We start from the raw sequence: 16683 nt of genomic DNA on the forward strand, positions 1-16683 counted from the left end.
GGGGCTCTTAAAGTCAGAGCGAAAGGCTACATTTTTACACAAACTTCACTCAAAGAAAGCACATGCAGGACTTCGTTTATACGTCGCACACTGATCTCCTTTTTTATGCGCACATCGCCGTGTATTTTAGCCTGGCATTACAAAATATCCGTGCACTATCAACAGTGAAATCCCATTGCTCTTTCCCGTGTCATTTTAGCTGCACCCCGCGGAAATTAGGGAGGCTCCGCTTGCACTGTTATGCGGACTCTCAAAAAGAGATACAGAGCAAAGATGAAGGAGAAGGACTTCCTGCTGCTTTCCATTTTTGAACCTTTTGATCTCCGTAGCACCTCTCCTTTTTTGCTAAATCAAATTAGGTCAGTACACAGAAATGTGCTACTGCTACTTTCGCCACTGAAAAAGAGGCTTTCTGACACTGGCTGCGCTGCCTCGCAGAGCACCGCGACTTCAAAGTAAGTGAATGTGCCGAAAAAAAAAAGGAAAACTGATCGGCTTGTGTCTTGCCTACACGCAACGGGCGCGTGGATGTGTACAATATGTTTCTGCGTGCGATTTGCTCAGACTTAGGAGCGGCCAGATGAGAAGGGAACGTCAACACGAAGTGTCCTGGGAGTGTCTGAGGGTTTGTCTTTGATGATGAAATATAGAGTTAATGGTGTGTGTGTGTGTGTGTGTGTGTGTGTGTGCATGGGTACGCGCTGCACGCGAGCATACGTAGGTAGAGCGTGTTTGCAGCAGATGTGTGATTCATACGCACGCATTTCCCGGCGCCTGAATACTCCTCATCATTTCATCCGACATCACCGCAAACATTGATCTTGTTGATGCTGCCACAGATTCCATGCCACGACGCACACAGTGATATTTAACCACTCTGACGCCCACCGCGATTCCGCTTTTCTTCCACAATAATCACACTGATATTCCACCACATGTCTGTGTTTATACGCACGAAAGACAGGTGGCAGGCAGCGCGCAGATACTGTGAGCGTGGTTAACATGCAGGCCTAACAGACAAACAAGTCCACATGGGCAGAGGGAAAAAGAAGAGAGTTCCGAGAGTGAAGACAGGTCGAAATGATTTGAGCAACGCAGAAAAAAAACTACAAATATGGAAGCGGCACGGTTATTTTTCAAACTGAATGCAGCATTTCAAATAATACAATTAAAAATGGAGATGGGGCCAAGTTATGGTTAGCATGGTTTGGCCCAAACGAGAGGAAAAAGCCATCCCGGATGTGTCCAAGTATAACAAGTAGCACTTCTAAAAAAAAACAAGACACTGGGGGTAATTATCTAGACTATTTCCCGCCTGGGTGAACGCCTGGAGCCTTGTTATCTCTAACGTCATCACTAGCACCCAATGTGAATGTGCACGTGAATTTATAAGCATTCTGTTGAAAAGAACGTCTTCGATCAATATGAGTATGCGATATTTATATCATATCACGGGGGAGAAAAAAAGCGACAGATCATTTACGGCACATCATTACCCCTCAGTGTTTGTTACTGAGGAAACGATGCCGATGATGTAACATTTAATAAACAGTGGTATATAAAAAATAGCGTATCCATCAACTTTTACAACCCTAAAAGCGTGTGAATCAATACCGCAGACTGAAAGAGAAATCCCGCAGATATAACAAGCATCATAAAACGACAGTTACGGAGTAGAGCGCTGGGCGCACCATTCAAAGCACAAGATGTCTTTACTTGCAGTCATTCTTTGGCGTTTTTGACACTGCTTACATTTCACTGCGGTGCTCGGCCTCACTCGCCGATTCTATTTTCTGCTGCTTTGCTTGGATGATCCAGCAGAGGCAGGGTTCACGAGGCCTGCCCCCCCTCGCAACCCCACCTCTCCCCCTCACGGGAGGGCCGAGGCCGAGGAAGTGGCCAGGCGAGAAAAGAGGAGCGAGAGACAGGATGGAACTCAAGTGGGAGCGTTTAGCCACTTGGAAAGTTTGAGGAAAATACTATGGTGCAAACTCAAGTGGCATGGCGGGCTAAATGGGTTTCTCTCTTTCTCGGTTTCTCCTATGAATCTCTGAGGACTCTGTGGCAGCACACAGCTGAATATCTGAGTCACTCAGTCTATCATAGCTGTAATGTATCCTGATGTTTCAAATGGCCAGGGCACTTGAGTTGCATGGTTAGATGGAGAAATGTCAGGCTCCACGGAGGAGAGAAGAGGAGATGATGAAAGGCTCAACAGGGGATGAAAATGGCAGGGAGGCACAGGTGTGTGTGTTTGTGTGTGTGTTTGTGTGCGCGTGCATGCGTGGGAATGTGTGCGATTATGTACATTAATCTCATCCTACTCATATCAGCAAGAGGTAATTTTTGCCTCCCCTGTGTACCATTATCCACTTGATTTTCACCTTGTCTGACTCCTCCTCCACAGTGTTTTTTCTTTCCCTGCATTTGTAAAGCGATAGCCAATCCCCTCTATAGCTGATTAGTTAATGGAAGCCAGACTGGCGGCTGATATATGCACACAATCTTTTTCGTGGTGCATGCCTCGGAACAATTCAAAACATTTGGTTTGTTCATATTCATCAACGGGAAAACTATTTCCCCGTCCGATAACATTACATTTATCTTTACATTTATCATTAGATACGTTTCAAGACGGACAAAAGTCTACGTAGGTAGAGCTACTTTTTCTCATGGTGGTATGTTTGACTTTAAATGAGAGACTTAGGACGAGAAGACCAAATTGGTTGGACCCAGTAATAAAAATGAACCCCGTGAGTGATAGCGTGTGGGCTGCACATGGGTGAAATAATGCGCCATTAACAAGGAAAATATTAATTAACCTTCTGAAAATGCCGACATACAGTATTTTAAGAATCATTTTACATCAGGCCCAAATTAGCACGCGTTCATAATTTTAGTATGAAGGCATTACAGATGTCAGCGTGTATTTTGGATTAAAACAAAAGGGTGGTACATTTAGTAGCGTGTTGTTGCCGTATCATCGCTCTTCGACGGCGTATAGCCCACCGAGGACTAAATGGAAGCGTGTGATCGGGTACACTAATAATATATGTAGCAAGAAAAGCGCTGAATGAAACACTTTAGCGTTAAGCGCTAAGCCAGAATAAGCCCGACAGAATTTGACAGACTTTGATCTGCCAGCAAGAAAAAACGTGCCTCTAAAATATGCCGTATTTAAATCATTTTTACATACAAAAATGAAACAGGGGTATACGAGCATCAGGGACTTTACATAACCATTTTTCTTTGCGCTTTTTGTTTTTTGAGTTACACACCACGTTAAAAAAATATACATGTATATATATATATATTTAAATAATCTGTGGATCCATCTCAAGCCTCATCACATGTTATAGTATGCACTGCACTGCATGTTCTATTTTTATAATGAGCAGACTTGATAACTCAGCTCTTTCCTTTTAAAAATACGAGCACAGAGGACAACAAAGACCTAAAGCTGGATGGAAAATCTAGGTTATGCCGCACATAGAATATTAAAACATATTAAAATAAGACTGAGGAATACTGAAATCGTTCATAACTGCGGAGAGGTCTGAGCGTGGTACATTTCTGTCTGCTTTGTTCGAGCTTGTGCATCGGCGCGTAGGTGTGGGTGCAGATGAGGAATTCTTATTAAGGTGAGTCTTACTAAAAACTACTCTCACATGATTATGCACATTATTTACTACTACCAACCACAGAGATGCAACGTTTTTTTCATCTAATCATGGTTTAAACACAACTGAGTCACGTATTACTGGTATTACGCTGTTATTTTAACTTATTATTTCAACTAATTCCATAGTAAATCACATCAAATCCAAACAAATCCAGTTAAACCTTTAAGTATTCAATCCTGGTTGGCCATATCCTGAATTAAACATTGTAGAATCACTCCTAGCTATCGCTGAAATGCATTCCAAAATGTGTGAACATGAACTTCCCTCTAGCCTCTGATGACAACAGTAAGCCTACAGGACAGATGCTGTCTTCTCATTCATAATACACATGCACTATAAGTGTGCGCGCATACTCACTGATGAAATTTGTCTGGCCGGTGTATATGGTGTACTGCAGCTCGTAGGAGGTGACGCTGAACTCGTCCTCCGATGTCCAGTGAACGGTGATGGTGTCGTGGGAGGCCGTGCACAGCTCGTCTCGTATGGATGGCGGGTTGGGAGCTTCATTTGGAAGAAGCAACAAAATGTAGCCCATGAAATAAGATTACCCCCCAACATGGTAATATGTGAGAAATAATTCAATGTTATCTAATATATAGTGCCATGTTATGATGATTTAAACACTCTATTTTGCCCTGAAGAAAAACATGAAATAACAAAAAAAGATTATTTTTTTTTTTCCCATTACTGTAACTACTACTACGGCAGCGGCAGACAGGTTCAGTGTTTACCTGTGAGGTAATCCAGTCCCTCCAGAATCTTCTTCTCTCGGGAGAAGTCAAGAGCAAAGTTGTCAAACGCCTCGTTCAAGTTGACGTCAGGGATGAGTACCTGGGAGGAGGCCGTCGCCATGGCAACCCTTCAGAGCGGTCAGGGCGAAGGAAATGTCAGCGGAAGGGTAGAGATGTGAGGCAGAGGGAAGGAGGTGGGAAATAAGTCAGGCCAGGTGTCGAGTGGAAAAACCGCGGAGGAGCAGGGAAAGACAAAAGGAGACGGAGAGGCGGGAAAGTGTGAAGAGGGAGTGGAGGAAGCGAGGGATGAGAGGGGAGAGGTGGTAGATGTAATCAGTGACATGAGAAAAAAGGTCGGGGGGGGGGAATATAGATGGATAGATAGAATACGTCAGATGCAGTGTCTCTGCCTCGTTGCTGTCAAAACAGACACAAAGTCAACAGTCTGCGGGAGAGACGGTGAAAAAGCTGCCAGCCTGCGGCGGGAGGAAGGGATGATACGGAAGGTGGAAAGAAAAACTGCACTGCAGAGCTGGCCCTTAAATGATAGATGATTTTCAAAAGTGGCCTGACATTGATCGCAGGACGTGGAGACATTTGATTTTATGCTGATTTTAGCGGAATCCCTTTGACCAGATTTAAAAGAAAAAATATGCAAAAAAATTGAATAGGAGAGAAGTGAGTGTATGGCAGGGGTTTAGACACAAAAAGTGAAACAAGTATAAATGATGAATCTGTCTGAAGGCTATCCTTGTTTGCAATATTAATGGATAAAAAGAGGCAGAACCAGATTCATGTTCATGGGGCTGGTTCACACTGCTGTAAATCAAACAGCATCTGAGGAGATGAATTATGTCTCCTTTGCTTCAAAAATAGTGTCAAAGTGTGTTTTGTTTCAGAGAATTCTCATTCGAGGCGAAGGACTTTAAAAGCTAGACTACGTTCTCTACTTTGCGCTGCGTCACTCACCTTTCTGCTACATTTCTGGCGGTCTGGAGGAAGCGGGCGTGGTCGTTCTCCTTCAAGCTCTGCTCGGCCTGCGTGATGAGGGCACTGGATCGCTCCAGACACTGGCGACAGTTTGCAATCTGCTGGGCCAACTTACGCAGCTTCATCACCTGGAACGAACACAACACGCGTCGTCATTTTGCGACACACAAACGACAGGTATTCATTTTGCACAACCTGAGCCTTGAATTGAATTGAATTGATGCATCTCTCTTCTGATAAACAGACCGTTCTTCATTCAATGCCATCTTAAAAATTACCCGTGAAAAGGTTCCACAAAAACAGCTACAACATCCTACAACCATGGGAGAATTTCAAGTCTTTCATCCCCGCTTCCAAAACTCAGACAAAAGTTGTTCTCTCTGTGGTGTTATTGATCTTTTCTGTTCATCTTCTGTGACTGAAAATAGCTTTCTGTTTGCTCAGGGCCAACTCGTGTTCCTTCCACTGCACAAATGCACGAACAAAAGTGCCTCAAAACTCCTCCCAGCCCCTCTCAACTGCAATCCAGTGATTTTCAGATGAGATATTCATCATAGTGGCAGTCACTAATCCACATGCATGCCCACGTCTCAGGAAAATACAGCTATGCATTGCTGCCAGATTGTTTTCATAGCACCCTCCGAGAGGATTCCCGCTAGGTACACTTTTAGACTATCAGCGGCTGAGACTTTGTTACCGAGTGAGCAACAACACACACGCACGCACGCACGCACGCACGCACGCACGCACGCACGCACACACAGTCGCACATCTTGGATGGATGCAGAATATGCTGGGCCGCCATCAAATATTATTCCCAGCAAAAACAGAGACATTCCAGTTCATCCTCAGCCTCGCCAGAAACCTAACCCTCGCTGCCGTTAAATTTCCGATCCAAGTGACTATTTCATCAACCTTGTTGCCACTCAATAATAAATGCGTGGATGGCATACTGAGGCGCCTTCTCAGACACAGCGATCTCGAGAAATGCACGCAACAGGAAAGCGGAGAGAGACAGGAAGACACAAAGAATGCAGACCGAGTCCTGGTCACGGGGTCAGAGTTGAGATGAGCTCATCGCCTCATTATTCTCAAACGGACCTTACGGCCTGTTGCATAATGGAAGGGCAGGGGTGACGAGCCTGATGGATTGTTATCCAATATAACTGTCAGAGGATGGGTGGGTGAGGGGGTGTGGGGGGGCAGCGATTTACTTTTGTCATAAATATGTATGTGTCCATGTTTGTCTGTTAAAGAGCAAAAGGCAGAAATGGACGAGAAACAACCGCTTTCACTGTGGCCTCGCTAACCTTGTGAACAAAACAGCTGCGTTTACATGGACACTAGGTTCACTAATAATCTGAATTATATCCCAAACAGGGCACAGATGCCCCATGTCTGAGCAGAAAGGTCTTTAAGAATCTTAAATCGGATTGAGAGCGGAGGTTCACCCTGTAAACCCTGAGCATCTGCCTGCACATAGAAAAAAAGCCTGCAGTGTCTGAATTACCGTAATTCATTGATGGACCAAATTCAAAGTATGTCTTTCTGGAAAAAAAAAAGCTGCCATTACGATAATGATGACGCATGGCTGCTGTCGGCTGCAGGTCGGGGACATGTCATGAAGGTCTTCCAGACAAAAGCACAACTTCCCAGTGTTCAGCCACACTTTGAATATTGTCAATAGCGCAAACCATTGTGAGTTACAGTAATTCAAATGCTGCGTGCTTCAATGGATCGCTGGTGATCCATTCAGTCTTTAAAGGGCTTTAACAATCAGTTGAATAGAACAGAAATAGTGCCTAATAACCACGTATCTGAATGAATCCATTCCTGGGTCAAGAATGGGTAATGCTTGAAGTGACAATAAAAAAAACAACCAGGTTTCTGACAGAAGGATCGATGCTGGAATCGACATGAGGTCTGTCTTTTTATGTTAAACAAACTGCGTATTGTCAATAAAGTTGAGAAAACCTGACTGAAAACATTGTGATCGATGCAAATGTAGCCAGTGGAAGCTCATCTACTTGTTTTCCATGTTTCAGACATACGAGCATTGCCAAGCAGGAAATGCAATGGCTTCCAAATGATCACACAATCATTTGCTTAAATTTCATCATAAACAAGCACGATGTTCAAGAAGAAAGAGGCCAGTCAGTCAGTCAGTCAGTCACTCAGCCAGCGAGGTCAGGATTCAGACACAGTCTGTAATGTCTTCCCTTCTGACTGTAATTCATCACCAGGCGTGCTGTAATGCCGTTTCCGACTGAGCATGAGGAAGCCATTCTGCGGCAATTTGAAATTAAAGTAATCTATTTATCTTCATTGAGGTTCATATCCTGATTCGGGAAATTAACTTTAATAAAACTCTACACACAGTAAATAACGTCGTAATCCATGAGAGTGCCAGCAAAAGGTGAGCTGTAGAATAAAATACCACCTTTAGTCTGGAGTGCATTTATTGGCAATAATGATTAAATGATTCCTCAGTGAACTTTAAAGGGCAAACATTCAATTTATGTCGCTTCATTGTCTGAAAACGACATCCGTACCCGTTTATATTTTCTCGAATCATCAAATAAAATGGAGGAGGAACCACATTTAAAAGTGGATGTGCGTTTTAACGATCCCTCATTTATATTTTCAGCAACACGTTTCCGTCCGCTCCTTGAATTATTTAGAAAAATATAAAAAAAACACACACACACACACACACACTGGGTGGCTGTTGGATAAGAGCTCGCCCATGAAAAGCTCTCAAAGAATCAAAACAGTATCCGGTGTCCGCTTTCTTTCTACTGGCGGTAAAGCCGCTGCGCTTAGAAGCCTCACTAAGCTGGAGACTTAATGGAGTTTTTATTTGACGTCTCGGTCGCTCTTCCGCTAAGTCCACCGTAATCTGTTGTCGCTATAAATGACATTTGAGCAGGTTGTCGGCTGCACAGAGAGGAGAGGCGAGACGGGTTTAATGGATGGGCTATTATTTGGCGACATATGCCACAAACAACAATTTTAGAGATGATTACTCCTCTCGCACAGAATAATCGACAATGCGGCACATTGTGTGTGTGTGTGTGTGTGTGTGTGTGTGTGTTGAATATGTCACCTTGTGTGAAGACTGCCTCATCTAAAGGTGAAATGGAACAGTCTTTAATTATAGCTAAAATACTCTAGTAGCCAGCCTGTTAGCGTTTGATTTTGTCCCGCACCCCTCTGTGGGGTCATGAAATAAGGCTGAAACCTGTTCTCATCTGCAGCATTGCCTTAGTACACAGGTTTTCAACAGGGGGTCCACAACCCCTAGGGGGTCCGCAGAGGGATTGCAAGAGGGTCGCAAAATTATTGGTTGATTAGACATTTTCTATATTTTCTAAAATTTTACCCACTATTTGACCCCACAAATTTAAATTTCACATTAACATGAATTCAACATATATCAGTAAAGGGATAAATGGAGGCAGAACACATATGTTTAGGTTTATGACAGTTGTATGGCCACAACAGTTGTATGTTGCACATGTTTGAAATAAAAAAATAATAATATTTGAACCTGTGTAGTATTTGAATAGTTTAATATAGAATGCAAAATGATAATAATGTGTATTTATAACTAGCACTAGCTAGAGCAAGTTTAATATAGAACACATATGTATAGTAGGTAGGGGGTCCCTACTTAATCTCTCCATCAGTTTGGGATCTTTGACCTGAAAAACATTGAAGACCTCAGGGCCTTAGTGGATGATGCATTGTAGACCTTTGAAATCAATTAATTAATGTCCATGGACACAGACTTTCCTTTATGACACAGGGCATTATTTTAAAACTGACGGTGCAACGGAAACTGAACATGAACACCGGCCTTCCCTGTCTCAGCACGGAACTCAAATTGCCCAGCTGGTGCAATTTGTTTAGGCTGGTGGGAAACTTGCAGTCACACCCTGATACGGACCGAACTCCTGGAAGTGGACCAACACCTTATTTTTGGTCAAGTGCCAAATGGATCATGTTGCAGTTTGTTTGTTGTCCAAATGCAAATGGACACAGTAGGTAGTCTCTTGTGATCTGCGATGATATTAGGTTTTAGCGTAAAAAGTAAAAAAAAAAAAAAAAAAAAAAACTAATAATACCGGCTGCTTATGCATCAACTGATATCTGTGAATTATTTGGAAACCATGTCAGCATTCGAGTGCAGGGATTCTACCATGCAAAATCCATCAAAAGCTGTTTAAAATGCAATTGGTTGTATTGGTATCCTCTGTGTACAAAGGCAGAGAAATTCCACTGAAGTGGTCCCAGGTCATTTATATACACGACGCCAAAATTTGTCCTGTCTTTTCCGGTTTGTCATTATTCATGAAATATAATCATTTTGCAGTCTTTCTTTGTGAGGGCTGTGCCGCAAGAGAACATAAATACATACAGACTGACTTATCCCTGTCATGTGGGCGTCCAAAACTGTCCAATCAATGTATTTCCTCCTATCTGGATCAAATGAAGCAAACTAAACCAGCACGGATTTCACCGGATGTGTCTTTACCAGATATGATATGTGTGGTGGTATATCTGGCGCAGCCTCTGAGAAACAAAAGCTGCAAATTGCACGAGGTACATGCACAGACAAGCTGTTTTAGACATTCAGACTAATTCCTGACGTTGTTTAACGCGGTTTTCTGGTGAGTTTCCGCTGCCATAAGCTTTTAAAAACACATAATAGACTGTCAAAGACAAAGCTGTGTTTAGTATAAACAGTTTAAAACCCAAAAATGGACTCAAATTAATAATCCACCCGGCTCTAAATAAGATAATGAAAATGAAAGACAGGCAGAGAAGACACTTGGAAGACAGACAGTCAAAATACAAACGCATAGGCACACACAAACACACGTCAGGATGTGGGAATTTTGTTTGGGCAGGGGAAGATTAGGCATTAGTGCTGCGCCTCCTTTGCGAGACGCACAGCTCGTTAAGAGGAGGTAAGAGCGAGAGAATGGGAGCACCTTTCAAAGCTACGCTCGCCATGATCAAGCCTCTGTAATCCTGTTATTCTGCTGCAGAGTCACCTCGGAACATTTTCCGAGGCTGTGCTCAACAGGAAAGCACATCAGTGATTTGTTCAAATGCACGAAATGAGGTGCTTTTACCTGGAAGCACGGCTGTGTGAAATATCAATATTGTCTCCAACCCCTTTTCTCTTTCCTGCTACATCCATTTTAACACATCCATATTTATTTGAATAACTCAAGGTGCGCTTGATTCATCTTCATTCATCTATTTTATATGCGCTTCCTTTTTATGTGCTGCATTTCACTGCCCTATCTTCTGCTAGACAGCCTTTTACGGAGCCAGACTCTCTGGAGAACATGCCTTGCTCTTTGTCTGCAATCTCGGATCGCGGACACACTCTGACACACTCCGACACACTTACTCCGCTCTTTATCGACACACACACGCACCTGCTTCAGTGCTCAGCGCTAGGAAATCTTTCATCTCTCGGCAAAGCTCCTTTGATGCCTCACAGGGTTCAACACGGGAACTTAAAACTTTGCCACTGGCGGGGTCTTTGTCTCGAAGTCCGGCGGGTGCTCTCGGGGTCACAGCCGCCCTTGTACACAAAGACATGGCAGTCCGAACACTGTGTCCCGGACTCTTTTTGAAACCGTTTGGTTCCAAGCTTGTTTCCTGCCATCTTTGATTTTTTTCCACGCACCTTCAGAAACTTTGACACGTTGGCTGCCTGTATGCAGAAGAGGCCATTGCTGCTCCCTCTTCCCTCATTTATTATTAGTTCCACTTCTCCTAAAGCTTGAAAAACTACTGCATGTGTGAGTGAACTATCCAACAATGACATAAGTAGCCTCACTTATACCCCCATAGTCATTCTCCTCATCATTTCTCTGTTAAGCTGCAAAACTAGAGACCAGACGAAAAGAAGTATACTGACATGAAATGGTTTGCTCTACTGGAGCTTTTTAGCCACTTTAGCTTGTTGCTTTGGTTTTACGGTAACATACACATAAACACACCGCCTGGTCCAGCAAACAATTCCTGGTAAATCTCTGAAAATCTATCTGCACCATCAGATAGAGAAAGCTGCCAGCCACCTGGTAACAAGCTGATCATTTTTTCAGGACTTCATTTGACTAACAGGATGAAAAAGTTCATCTCAGCTGGAAGTGTAAGCAGGCAACCAGCTGCTTTGACATGTGAGCTGTATATTTTATGGTAATGAAATACAAAACCAATCAATGCAAATTTAAGACGCTGAAGCCAACCCTCTTTATGATTTCGGCCAAATTGAAATATTCCAGAGGGCACTTCAAGGAAAAAAGTTGAAAGGCACCCTGGGAATATTTTACCTTGGACTCTTTGATCTTCACAGCGATGACCTGTTTTCTCTGGCGGATGATCTCCACCAGCTCATCACACTCCTCCACCAGCTTAGCTTCATGCATGGCTGTGTTCACCTGCGAAGGGAGATAAATAGGAGAAAACAAATAAAAACCAGTGTGGATGCAGCAGGCTCAGGGGGGCAGATATTAGCGAGAACAAAAATAACTGTGTGACATTTAGTGCGGCCACTAAACAAAATGTCTTTCTCACTCTAGTAGTAGGGAGCATTAGACGGCTGTTGGACTTGGATGATTCATATAATCACATACAGAGCACATCATTTCTTCTTTTGTTTTTCTTTTTTTTCATTTCATTATGCAATCTGCACAGCAGGAAATGACGCCCCTAGCAAGATGTGCACCTGGATAAGAAGTAACTAATAATAAACTAAACAGAGATAAGTAATTTGTCACTTGTTAATTGAGTCACTGGAACACACTGATCTAGGAGGGAACACTTCCACATACTGTATATTGACTCATTATTATTTATTTTCTTTTATCAGAAATGTTGTGTTCTGTGCTGGAGGGAAAATCTTTTTTTTCTCAGCTCACAGAAAAAAAGAACAGTCCTGTTGGATTTGAACAGAGGCTTGTTCTGCTGTGCAACATTAGGGAAGACCATTATGTGCTGCATGACATTCATTGATTCAGACTTAGAGACAAAACTTGTTTATTCCATAGCAAGAAAGAGGCTGAGGATCATTTGAACACCAAGATCTCAGGCCCAAGTCGAAACCCATTCATTTGCTGTCAGAGCATGCGTGCACCAGTCCAACTTAATACAGTCTCTAATTATTTAAGGACCAAAGTTGCCAAGGCAACTCATCAGCGGCTCTAAATTTCAGCCAAAACACCAAATGAACAGTCAACTTCCAACCCGTGCGGGTGGGCGGGTGCTGCCGAGACACTGAGGGTGTCTGCCAACTGTGAAACACACCGATAATTACACTTCTGAAACACTTACGACCGGGGTACAAACACAAAAACAAAAACAAAACAAAAAAAAAAAATGAAAGAAAGAAAATAGAGTGCTGCTCCAACTTCACTGCCGAGGCAATGAAAAGAGCAAAATACATACACTGAAATACTGGCAGTTGTTAGCATTTTCCTCATGCAGGGACTTTGCATTGCAGTGATTGTAGTTTCGCATTTTATGCTGTACTTTAGTTTTTATTATAAAAACTTGTGGCTGTGCACTGATGTAAGGATGTAAACAGCTCCGATCTGATAATGGTTTCGACGTAGCTGTGCTCACAGCTCCGCTTCCTCACCGCGATGAGATGATTTTGTCTGCGGCTGCATATTCAGGCCATCAGAGAAATAACCGATTTACTTACTTAAAATAAAACAGCCCCACCAGCGCAGGAAGCCTTCACTCAGACAACCAACTGCAGAGTTACCCAGAAAAATAAATGCACACTACAGGCGGGAAATTCTTTACAAACACTTCAAACAGCAACCTACCATCAAGAATGTTCTTAGAGGCCACAAACACTCACAAACAACACTGCTGCTTTAGCTGCTTCACTGGGCGCTTATATTGTCGCAGAAAGGGACGGGCAAGGCCTTTCTGCAGTGCACTGACTGTGAAAGTACTTCAGAGGCTGCGACTCACTGGAAGGAGAGACCCCTCTGTGTTCAGCTTTAAAGTGATCCAAACATGGAATTTAAATCAAATATCACAGCAGATTTGATACAACAAAGTCAGCAACAGTCGGCCCTTTAAGTACAAGGTCTGTGTAAAGATTCAGCCCGACTCACTCGTGCTTATTTTGGAGTAGAAAGGCCTTCTTTAGCATTCACATCTGAAGCAGCGTGAAAGAGTTGACTATAAATAAACGTGAATCATCGGTTTAATGTGTATTTTCTTGACTGTCCACAGTGAGTTTTGTTTAAGCCATTGCAAACGTACAGTACAGCTTCTCTTCTCTAACCATTGTTTTATCATCAGTGGGATCTTAAAGGAATTCATTTAGAGTTTGTTTCTGTGTCTGCAGTAAAAATATCGCCCGTACAAATAAAAAAGATGAAGTGGATTTTCGTACGGGCTATATCTTGGCAACAGTTTTGTCAAATCAAGTGATGTTCCCCAACCACACACTTTACAGAGCTGCTCCTCTGTGTCGTGCTGCAGACTACGCGACCGCTTCCTCCAACCACCAAGTTCCACTCATCACTCCGCAAAGCTCATTACAACACAGCAATCCACTTAAGCCTAATTATTCGCACTCACTCACTCGATCACAAACACACACATTTGTACTACTGCCTTTGTGAGGACACTCGTTGACGTAATGCATTTTCTAACCCGGGCCTCTGCAGCTTAATGATTAAACCTACTCTTAATCTAATTCTATACCTACTCCAACCATTTGCAGGTGTGCCAGAAACTAACTCTCCACAAGTATCTCCACTCGGACTGTCTAAAACTCAAATTGGCCCTCGCGAAGACAGGCACTCGCACTCATGCACACACACACTCACACAAACACAACACACAATTACTAGTGCAGAGAGCCATCTTATGAGTGCAGCTTAGTAATTAAGCAGGATAAATGCAGCAGACCAGGTTCACCCTGAGCTACAGTCGAGCTACTTAGGAGCTCGGAGTTACGGAAACAGTTACGTCCCCTTCCTCTTTTATCTCAAAATATCAACCTACTCTTGACATTATTATCCACCCTCTGATAAAAAACAAACAAACCTACTGCACATCTCCCTGAAATTTCAGTGCCAACTTTTAAAGTGCAGGTCTGTTATTGGAAAATGTTAAGAATAACCACAAAAAAAATACATTAAAACACTTTCAGAGATGAAGGCTTTCAAGATGTTCCTGCCGTGAAAATGGTTGACAACAACACTGAAAACGTGGGATTCAAGACTCAAGATGCCCCAAATGTACAATAAAGGTGATAAATAAAATAGATTTTACAATTCACATTGATCCTGATTTGAAAGGTCCGATATCAGTTCATAAAATCCGTGGATCACTTTGTTCAATATATGCCACTTTCCCGCATGTACTTGTCAAAAATCCTGCTGCAACCTAGTCAGACTGGTCTCACGTGACGAATTATATTATTCCACATATGCGGGAGCTACAACTCCAAGAGGACCGTCAAGCCCTAGAGCAGATGTGTGATAGCATGTGGGATTTAAAAGCATGACGACAAAGACGAGCTGGACAAAAGCAAAGACATATGCGAGATAACCTAAAACTATTGTTGAAATACCACACCAGAGACAATTAGCTTTAAATTATGATAAAAATAATATCTTTAGCCTATTTCTCTCAATTAGCCAACAAGATCAATGTCTTCTTATTAAAGCACGTGTGTTTCTGTCTTGTATTATGCAGGTTACATTCAAGTGCACACTACTCCCTGATTTGCACTTATTAGAAATATATCACAAGCAGATCTTGGTATCAGCAGAGATAATTATATTCTATTATGAGAAGAAATGCAGACATAATCAGCAACCGAGCAGCACTACAGCATGTTAAAATGATTAGTAGAGATCCCTATAACGCGCACAAACTTTTAAAACAGAGCAGACAGTTCCATCAGCTTCGCATCTTATTTCCTCGACGCCAATAAACTCGCGTGAAAAATCTATTTGCAAGCCTGATCCATGATGTATCTTTTGCAGATACATCATGTCAGGACATCCAGAGATCACTGTGTCCGAGAGCTGCAGAATTATTCCATGGTAATGAGGGATGGGGAATAAGATGGAAGCAAAACTGAAACATGTAGTCGCACATAATCACCAAATTACCATAAATACGCCTATCTGGACCATCTTGCAATCTGACAGCAGAACATAGCTGTATTATTACAAACCTGCATCGACCATGTCCTCCATCGCTGCTGCTCTTACAGCAGGGTTAAACTGAGCACATACTGTGCGGTCCCCTACGTCGTTAGCTGTTCACCTAATGCATTATGTCAAGATTGGATTTATTCACCCACATTTTTATACCGGGGAAATGAACAGTGCATTACTTACAATGAAATAAAATGAACTGCCGTGGCAAGCGGATGCATTTTCTTCCAGCTTCAAATGACTGGCAGTCACCTCTAACCACCCACTCTTTGCTGATTCGGCAAATAATGATGTTACTTATCAGCGTGGCCAAGCAGCGCACCAATCATTCACCTCCTGTCAATCACGCAGTTGTGCTCTAAACTCGAAATAATCTGTAAATTGTGAAGTGAAACTGCATTGTCATTTCTCACGACAACGACTTTCAGAAAAATCTGTTCAACTCCAGAGAAATGAGCTTTGTTTAAGTTGTTTTTTTTTTTTTGCAACTTTTAATGATGTTGCGATGCTCATTCAGCCCTGAAAATGCTACGTGCATTTGTCACAAAAAACTCTCGCAGCTGCATCCCCATAATCACATCACAAACTTTGGCAATTTACCCGCCCACCCTGACATAACAAATCCCAACTTATTTTCTTGAACTGCAAATCTTAACAAACCCCTGCTGTGTTAATAAGCATTGTTCACACCCACGCGAAATTATTTTACATTCTTCATCGGAGCCGAGGTTTCGCCAACTGCAAATGAAAAAGACTTGTGTGTCTGACAGACCAAGAAAACGAGTCTCAGTTTGGAATGTTTGCTGAAAGATAAACGCATTGTACTGAAAGTGGCAAATGGCTCCATATAGCCTTACATTAGTCTAAGAATGAAACAATCATAAAGACTGGCAACGTTATTTTTAGAAATAATTAGGGCCAACTCTGGACCTGTCAGACATGACGACACCAGAAAAGACACTGTTTTAGCTGATTTTGCAAAATCAGGGTCTTTCTTGTCAGATGACAATATTGGATGGCATTTTGCTATTTAACATCTGTACAAATCAGAACTAATAC

At 42.5% G+C, this 16683-nt stretch overlaps 1 protein-coding gene across 5 annotated transcripts in view; it reads right to left on the reverse strand.

The window, feature by feature from the left end:
- Positions 1-16683, reverse strand: part of mid2 (midline 2) — a 139381-nt gene that overhangs the window by 21083 nt on the left and 101615 nt on the right. For all 5 annotated transcript variants that reach the window (XM_047584753.1, XM_047584755.1, XM_047584757.1 and 2 more), the window contains 4 exons: positions 11761-11868; positions 5384-5532; positions 4415-4542; positions 4041-4184 (listed from right to left, as the gene is read on the reverse strand). In XM_047584753.1, coding sequence (XP_047440709.1) covers positions 4041-4184; positions 4415-4542; positions 5384-5532; positions 11761-11868 — 529 coding nt within the window. The remainder of the gene's footprint in view (positions 1-4040; positions 4185-4414; positions 4543-5383; positions 5533-11760; positions 11869-16683) is intronic.

This window comes from Mugil cephalus, chromosome 5 (assembly GCF_022458985.1).
Source record: "Mugil cephalus isolate CIBA_MC_2020 chromosome 5, CIBA_Mcephalus_1.1, whole genome shotgun sequence".
NCBI lineage: Eukaryota > Metazoa > Chordata > Actinopteri > Mugiliformes > Mugilidae > Mugil > Mugil cephalus.